The sequence below is a fragment of the Zalophus californianus genome, chromosome 5 (genome assembly GCF_009762305.2).
Source record: "Zalophus californianus isolate mZalCal1 chromosome 5, mZalCal1.pri.v2, whole genome shotgun sequence".
Taxonomy (NCBI): Eukaryota; Metazoa; Chordata; class Mammalia; order Carnivora; family Otariidae; genus Zalophus; species Zalophus californianus.
This window is the reverse complement of record NC_045599.1, coordinates 145,889,085-145,897,450: the sequence shown is the minus strand read 5'-3', so window position 1 is coordinate 145,897,450 and position 8,366 is coordinate 145,889,085. Positions and strand designations below refer to the sequence as shown.

Sequence of the window (8,366 nt, the reverse complement as noted above, 5' to 3'; positions counted from 1 at the left end):
ACCTGCTCAGCCCCCCTCTGCTCCAAGAGCATATGGCTGTAGACGCCTCCTGGGATGGTTACAAAATGCCTGGAGTTTTGTTTTTGGTTTGTTTTTGCTTTTTATACTGCAGAGGCCAGCAGGATACCAAGTCTTGGGGGGAAAAGAAGTTTACTTTGGGTTTTGTAAAAAGAAGCATTTAACCAGCACGGCAGCTGTGAAGTTAGAAAAAGCTGCAGAGCAGAAGAGCACCACGGGCCACGGAGGCAGGAGACAGATGTTTTAAAAATATTTCATTAATTAAAAACCTGCTGGGTCTGGCAATATCTTTCCTCTCCCTCCAGATCTGCCCTCCGGCCCTGCCCCTTTTCGGGGTGCCTGAGCGTGGCGCCCCCACCCGGGCCGGGCAGTGCCCTCCACTTGGCTGGTGATCATTCCACTGTCTCTGGGGGGTTCCCACCATTTCCCGCTGGTTTCTGTGAAGCTGCGGGCCAGTCGCACCCGGACACTTTGCTCCCGGTGCACACACCGGCTCTCTGTGTCCCTATCTAGCTTGTGAAAGCACCAGGACCAAGGACGGGGAGCAGTATGGTCTGGGTTTGGGCATCTGCTTGGGTGCACTGGACTCAGCCTTTGAGATCGTAATGCCCGAGGGTGCTCGAAAGGCCCATCGCAGGCCCCGCCGCTGCCTTTGCCCTGCTCCGCAGCCTCTGTCTGGTGTTTGCTTAAATTGGGCAGAATCTCATGGTGTCTCTGCTCTTGCACCAAAAATTAACAACCATGATGATGATGATGATAAATTAAGATTGGCTGAGTGCTCACCGCCGCAACACGCACACAACTCCCCCCCACCCCACCCCCGGGAAGTTCAGGAAGGTTCCTTTTGGCAGTGATAAAGCTGAGGCCCAGAGAAGAAAAGCCAGCTGCCCAGGCTCTGCAGGTTCCAAGTGGGAGAGTGGCACGTGACCTCGGAGGGCCCACCCTTGCTCTGAGCTCCAATGGCGGCCGGCCAAGCTCCATCAGGGGCTGACCCTGGATTGAAGAGTGGAGCCGGGGCGGTCCCCTGAGGTGGATGGGCATTGATGTCGTAAGTGTGGACCTGAGGACCAGGAGAGGTTGTCGTATGGCCCCTGTCTTTCTCCCTGGACCCAGGGAGGGAATGGCACAGGCGGGGATGTGTTGAGAGCGGGGGGCCAGTCTCCCCAGACCAGGCCAGGGTGGCAGCGGGCCTCACAGCTGATCCAGCCCGGCGAGGGGGTCTCCTTCTCAGTCTATTTCAGGGCAGAGCACAGGGTCTGGCTCCACGGGCAGCAGCTGGATGAGGTGGCAGCCCAGGAAGACCATACGTGCCTCCCTATAACCTCTCAAGTCTCCCATCAACCCCATAACACTTGTGAACGTTACCAGGGGATTTCTTGTTGAAACCAGTCAAGGGGCTGAGCTTCCTACTGGGGACAGAAGCTCAGTGCACAGCATGCAGAAGCCAGGGGCAAATGCAAGTCTTGTTGACCTCTGTCCTACGGGGTCCCTAGGGTCCTCCAGGTCCTAAGGATCTGCCCATCCCTGCTCTGCTCATCATTAGCTGGGCCTCGGTGGTCTCCTCTCTAACTGCATGCTGATGTTCCTGGACACAGCCTGGACTGGCATCGATCCAGCTCTCCCTTTCTGCGTGCCTGCTATCCCAAATCTCTGCACCCTACCAGTGCCACCTGCCCATGTTGGGAGCTCTGTTCTTTTGAAACTGCTATCTATATTAACCAGGAAGTTAATATCCATGATTTTTTTTCATCCTTGCAAAACCCCTTTCTCTGCTTACATAACGGCCCAGTCAGACAGGTGGAGAGCTGAGGACCAGAGATGCTAACTGAAGAACTGGCCTCAGCAGAGGCAAGGCTGGAGCAAGCAGGTGTAAACTGGTCCCCCCACCCCCACCCCCTCCCAGTGCATGGCCCCCTGCCCCCGCCTTGCCGCAAGTCCCCCTCAGCACCTCACCATCACGGGGCATGTCTGGGCTTGTCTGCTCAAGACCTGGCCTCCATTAAGGCTCAGCTCAGCACAGGACAGCCCAGCCAGCGCCCGCCCTATCCTCCCCTTTCAAAGGGCAGCAGCTAACCAGGGCTTTTTGTCCCTGTGGGGTTTTTAGATCAGCATTTGTCCTCATCACAGACCTTTTTTCTCTGTGGTTCGTGTCTTCTGCTTACACTCACTCCGTGCCTATCCAAACTGCTCGCATCCCGTCACCCCTGGGATTCCCTGTCTCCCCGAGGACTTCAGCATCCAAGTCATAATCCTCGGGGTCTCAGCATCCAGACTGCCCCTTCCAGGCCATCTCATCTCCTTGCCTCCTCTCACTTGATCTTTGCCATCCCGCTGCCTGGCTCCCCCGAATTCCTCTGCCTGCCAGTCCCTCAGGCCATCACCTGACCCCCAAGCGTCCCTTCCACGGCATCTGCCCTTCCAGGCTAGCAGGCTGTGGGGCGTCTTATTGAACTTGCACTCTGTAGCCAAACTGCTTGCATGCAAGTCCAAGTCTCCCGAGTCTCCTTTGCCTTGTCTTGTGAGCGGGTGTGATGGTGCAGAGAGCCATCTCCACTCTCCGGGGATCATTGAGAGGGTTCTGGTAGACGGTGCACGGAGAGTGCTTAGCCCAGTAACAGATGCCTGGCACAGCACGAACACGCGGCAGGGGTCAGCGGCGACCTTCCCGGGTGGCCCCCAATCTCCGCTAGCTCTAGCTGCTGTAGGAAGCACCTGCACCCGGTCACGAGTCCCTGCGCTGGGCCACACCACCCATCCCCGAGCTCGAGTGCAGGGCAGCCTCTTCTTTCTCCACTTCCTCCCCTCAGGGCTGGCGGAACCCCTAAGACGGGATGGAATAATTCCACTACAGACCCCACTCCTGTGTGTGTCTCAACCATTCCTCCTGCACTTGGGAACAGGTTTCATCTCCTTTACCAGGCCCCGAGCGTCACCACCCCTGCTCTTCACTGCCCCCATCTGCAGAAAACGGGCTCGGCAGGAGGCTGAGCACCTGCATGTGCGGAGAGAGCGTCCGCTGTGCTCCCGACCTCGGTGTGATCTTCCTGGGCCCACATGGATTCTGTTCCATCCTTCCCGAGCCGGAGCTTCCTGCGGTGGCCCACGGGGCGGGGGGGGGGGGGGGGCATTCCTGCGCCCCAGCACCTTTGCCACCAGCGCGCATCTCCTCCCGTCCTCAGCCCACTGGGGCTCCCGCCCGCAAGCTCGGGCAAGGAAGTCTCTCGTTGGCTCGTGCTGATTCTCCTTCAAACCTACTCTCCCCGCCAGCTAGGGTCTTAGCAGGCTGCTCCACTCCGACTCCTGGGAAATCTGGCTTGTCCCTCCTCGTCCCAGAAACCCCAGCTTGCGGGTCACTGAGGCCTCCTCATGGAGCTCCTGGTCCTCCCCAGTCTCTGGGTCGTGCCAGCAGAACTCTCCAGAACCCACGCCCGTGCAGTCCCTGGCTTGCTTGACTCTCTCCCCTTGCCCGGCACCCTGGGGTCCCATCTTCAGCATGTCCCCAAGGGCCCCACACTCTCTCCCTCCCCAGGTCCCACCGTCATTCTCCCCACCGCAGGTGGGTGCAGGCTGCCCCCTCCGGCCCCGACGGCGCTCCACACCGCGGCCTCACTGTGCCCAAGCCCCGCTTGGCAGCTCTGCTCAAAGGCCCCATCCCGTCTCCCGCCTCCCTCACCCGTTGTCCCCCTGTCCGTGCTCGGTCTTGTTGGCACCTGTCTCTGGATAGTCTCTGTTCTGGACATTTCCGAGGAACGGAATCCTCTACTACATGGTCTTTTGTGCCTGGCATCTTTCACTGAGCATAATGTGTTCAAGGTTCATCCATCTTGTACCTTATGTTAGTGCTTCACTCCTTTTTAGGGCCACATACTACCCCACCGTACAGATATACTACATTTTGCTGAACTGTCCTTCAGTTGATGGACGTTTAGACTGCGCCTTCAGGCTGTTGTGAGTGCTGCCGCTACAAATGTTTGTGTGTGTTTTATGTCGACGTGTTTTCATTGCTGTCAGTGGCTGCCACCGTTTTACGCTCCCAGTAGCACGGCATGGGAGTTCTGATTTCCCCGCATCTTTGCCAACACTCGTTATTATTTGACTTTTTGATTTTAGCCACCTTAGTGGGTGTGAAGTGACTGTGATTTGCATTTCTCTGGTGACTAATGATACTGAGCATCTTTTCATGGGCTCCTGGGCTATTTGTGGATCCCCCTTAGACCACTGTTTGCTGACAGCGACTTCTGCCACCGGGCACTGTGCTTCAGGCTTCCCATCTGTAAAACGAGAGAGCTGTCGACAGACAGACACCCGGCTGGAGGCTCCAAGCATGCGGATGCCTCTCCCGTACGTCTCCCCGTCTCCTGCAGGCAGGTTGTGATGGCTTTCACTCATCTGCAGCCGGGAAAGCATTCTCACAGCTAAGTTTATTCAGAAAAGCCATTTACGAAATGAACAGTGCGTCAAACAGTGTGAGCAGGGAGGGAGGTTCCTAGCTTTTCAGCCCACGGCTGATGCTCTGGGTTGAATTACGTTTCCCCAAATGACACGTCAAGTCCTAATGCCTGCTCTCTGTGAACGTGGCCTTATTTGGAAATAGGGTCTTTGCAGATCTAATTCCTTAATGTGAGGTCATACGGGATTAGGGTGAGCACTAATCCAATGACCGTGTCCTTAGAAGATGAAGGGGATGTGGACACAGATGCCCACAAAGAAATCCATTGGATTTATGTGGCAGCCAGCAGTAAACACCGAGGAATACCAGCAGCCATCAGAAGAAGGGCCTGAGCATCATCCAGAGCCTTCCTAGGGAGCAGGGCCCTGCTCATACCTTGATTCCAAGCCTCTAGACTCCAGAACCGTGAAATGATACATTCCCATTGTTTTAAGCCGGCCAGTCTGGGGAACTTTGTGACAGCAACAATGGGGGAACAAGGCAGGTGACAATGTTAATAAAGCCCTGGGGGCAATTCTTGTCCACGATGGTTGTGTGTTTGGCATTTCTGGCCACCGGCATTCATTTACAGAGACCAACTGTTCACCGAGTGATACTAAGTGTGTAAGACCCTCTTTCAGGTCTCAGTTGAGTACGGCTGATGCACTCATGTACACAGCGGCCCCAGAGGGGACACCCGGGCTGAGGAATGACCAGGCTTTTTGGGAGATGCTGACTCTGGCTTATCAACCCCCACCCCCCACCATGACGCCCAGGGCCTCAGCTGATCACAGAGTCCCTGTAGGGGAAACCTCAAGGGACCCTCCCAGTCCAAGTCCGTGATCTGTCCGGATCTCGAGGTCTGACAGTTGTGCTCACCTTCTCCTCCCACACGCGGGGTTCCCGGAGAGCTCTGGATCAAGGCAAATGTGTTTTTCATCAAAAGCTGCTTACAGCCACCCCCGAGCTTACTACTAATTCCTTCTTAAGTCTGTCCCGAAGGGCCTACCTAGCGTAGGGCCAGCTGCTGGGCACAAGTAATAGGTTTAAATCAGCTGCATTAAGCTCTTCCATTTTAGGACATTTTAAAGTAGATGATGAGACTCAAGGTGTCAGGTGTCCAACAGTTCGATTTTGTGGCTGGGCAACAATTTGTGAAAATATCCATCACACAGGCACGCTCGTGATTCTACTGAAACCATCTGGGAACCCCTGTAAAACGTACAAGAAAAATCTCTGAAATATAAGAAAATACATGCCCTGAGAAGAAATGCAAGAGTTTTATTACAATCATTATTATTCTCGAGGTTCACAATTGATGAATTCATTCAGGAAAATATTTTGCATGTAATGATTTAGAGCCCAGGGAGACATGCCAGGAGTAGCGAAAAGGACATGAACAATGTACCTTGGGAAGCATCGTGACACTCTGGGCAGCAAAACTAAAAAGTATCAAGGACGCGTCAGAATTTCTGAATTTCGTAGGGGAGGGTACGGTGGTCCACACAGGCCTGACCTAGCTCCAGGAGGTAGCTGGGGGCGGCTGCTGGTTTGCTGTGCTCCAGGGCATGCTGCCTCCCCACCCCCAGTCTGCATCTCTGCAAGCCAGTTTATACCAACATCTCAGCATTTAAGAAATACCAGGTGTGATGACAGGGTGCCTTGAGGGTTAGACCCTGCCTCCCAGCAAATCAATGAGAAGAGAAACCAAACATGGCCTTTAGAATGTGAAGCAGCGCTGCTTCTCCCTTGGGGAAGGACGAGAGGCGGCTCTGATGAGGTCTGCGTCATTTTTACCGGTTGGCAGACGCAGGTTTGGTAAGGACATCAGCAAGGCTGGTGGTGTGCACGCCTGCTGACCCACAGCAGACACGGCTGCTGGCGAGTGGGGTGTCAGCGCCGTACCTGCTCCAAAAGCCTCTGTTCTGGAAGTTTGCAACGGCTGAGTAGACCAGCCCACTGGCTTTTCCAGAAAAATAAAAGCACTCTATAGCCGTGAGCCAGGGAGCAGTCTAGGGCAGCTCTGGGCAGGAAAGATGGGCTGAAAGTGTAGGACAACTGGACTCACCCAGGTGAACACAGGCCCGGGCACACCTGCACTGGTTGGATGGACAGGTCCTTCCAGCTCAAACAGAACATGGTGTTTCTGCCTTTCTCTAGGGAGACCACGGGCAGGTTTTCATCTGGCCTTTCCATGCGTGCAATGCTCTTGCTTTAGTATTCCAGAACTAGCTTTATGTCTATTCCTCCACTGGTTGGTGGGCACTTCTAGAACTCAAAAGCAGCTCTAGAGGGGATTCTGAAACACGCGGCTTTGCCTGATTGCCCTGGTGGAGGCTGTTTGGATCAGGAGGCAGTGCCGGACTTGGGACGCACACTGTGATCTCCTCCCGGGGGGCTCCCTTCGGGCAGACTGCCTAGATTCGAATTTTCCAGGATGTGGGTCCTGAGAATAAAGAGCCATTTCAACGATGGGAGCTTCTCTTTGGCTTTTCCCAGGAGCACCTGGTATCCCCCGTGTAGTGACCCCCATCTCATGGGGAGGGGAATTCAGGGACGCTGGTGTCACTTTCACCAAAAACCTTCCCTGCCCTGCCTTCCTGAAACCTGTCCCATACATTCACGCCCCGTTCTCCCCTAGCTGTTAAGATGCAGGGTCCTGTTACTCAAAAGCACGAAGTGGGCGACGTTTCCGCTCGCCTTTACCTGTCTCGTCCTCCCAAATGTGCGCCCTCTTGGTTTTAAGACCACAGGTAGGGCCTTGGATGACTGCTGACAGAGAAGTAAAGCTGAGCTCTGGCAACTTCCCTTGACTCAGGGCTGGGCAAGTTCGGCTTATGGCACTTGCAGGGAAACCATGACTCCCTGGACACAAGGTTGGGGGTCAGATCCTTTCTAGCTTCAGATACGGAAATTTAAGGCAAAGGCAGGGGCACTTGACTTTGTCTTAGATTTCTCAGTGGAGCAGTGTTTTTAAGCAAATGCCGGTTCTCTTTGCCAGGGAAATATGAAAGGTCGGGAAACTGAGGCACTGCTGGTGGAGGCGCTGGGTTCTCGCCGTTCACTTGCGAGGCTGCTGGATGTGCTGGGTTCTTGGGGAAGGATGCTTGTCTATGGAGGCGTGGGGCTTCTGGTGAGCCACCTGCGCAGCCGCCGGGGGGAAGTCTTTGTCGCCCTGTCAAGAGACAGAATGCACTGGCTCACCGACAGGGAACAGCGGGCTGATGCACCAGCAAGGCCCCCAACACCGCATCTACCGGCTTCCCTGCACAGTGGGTGATGGCATGGGGGACCTACTGGCAGGTAGCAGCCTGTCCCCTGGGGCTCTGGGGGTCCTGAGGCTCTCTGGGGTGCGGAAGGGGGCACTGAGGCCCAGGAACCATCCCAGGGGTGAGAATGCTCATGGTCTCTGTCCCCACGCCTTGAGCTCAGGTCATCATGGGACTCCCTCAGAACTAAGCTGGTGTTGGCTGCCTTTCCTCTGCTAGAGCTGTTCTTGTAACCTTTTGAAATGGGGCAACACAGAACCAAATCCAGTGTCTTCAATTCTGATTTGCTGCCACAGCTGAGTCAGGGCATTGGTTGGGAAGGAGACACATAGGGCGGGGCTGAGAGCCGTGAGGTGAAGCCAGATTCAACCTGCTGAGTTGCAAAGAAGGTACCCGGCTATTTGTCAGGTGGAATTGCCTTCTTGTGCCAACAGTGCAAGCGTGGAGGTGGCTGGGGCCCAGGCCACCGCAAGCAGGCTAGGGCCATGGCCAGCTTTGGCTGAGCCAAGCGGCCAAGGGCTGACTCCGGACGTGGGTAAGCATTTAGTTTTCTCTCACGTAGTAGGTGCGCCACCAGTCTGTCCCAAGGGCGCTGTTCTTCATCATATGCTAAGGGCTCAAATGCACTCGAGCCACAGAGCTGTGGATGG

The 8,366-nt window shown here is 55.3% G+C and overlaps 1 protein-coding gene across 1 annotated transcript in view; it reads right to left on the bottom strand.

The window, feature by feature from the left end:
• Positions 1 to 5,703: 5,703 nt before the first annotated feature.
• The window catches only part of LOC113929565 (death associated protein), a 66,788-nt gene continuing 64,125 nt past the window's right edge, over positions 5,704 to 8,366 (bottom strand). The window contains exon 4 of the mRNA XM_027606542.2: positions 5,704 to 7,622. Within this exon, the coding sequence (XP_027462343.1) occupies positions 7,509 to 7,622 (114 nt within the window). The 3' untranslated portion in view covers positions 5,704 to 7,508. The remainder of the gene's footprint in view (positions 7,623 to 8,366) is intronic.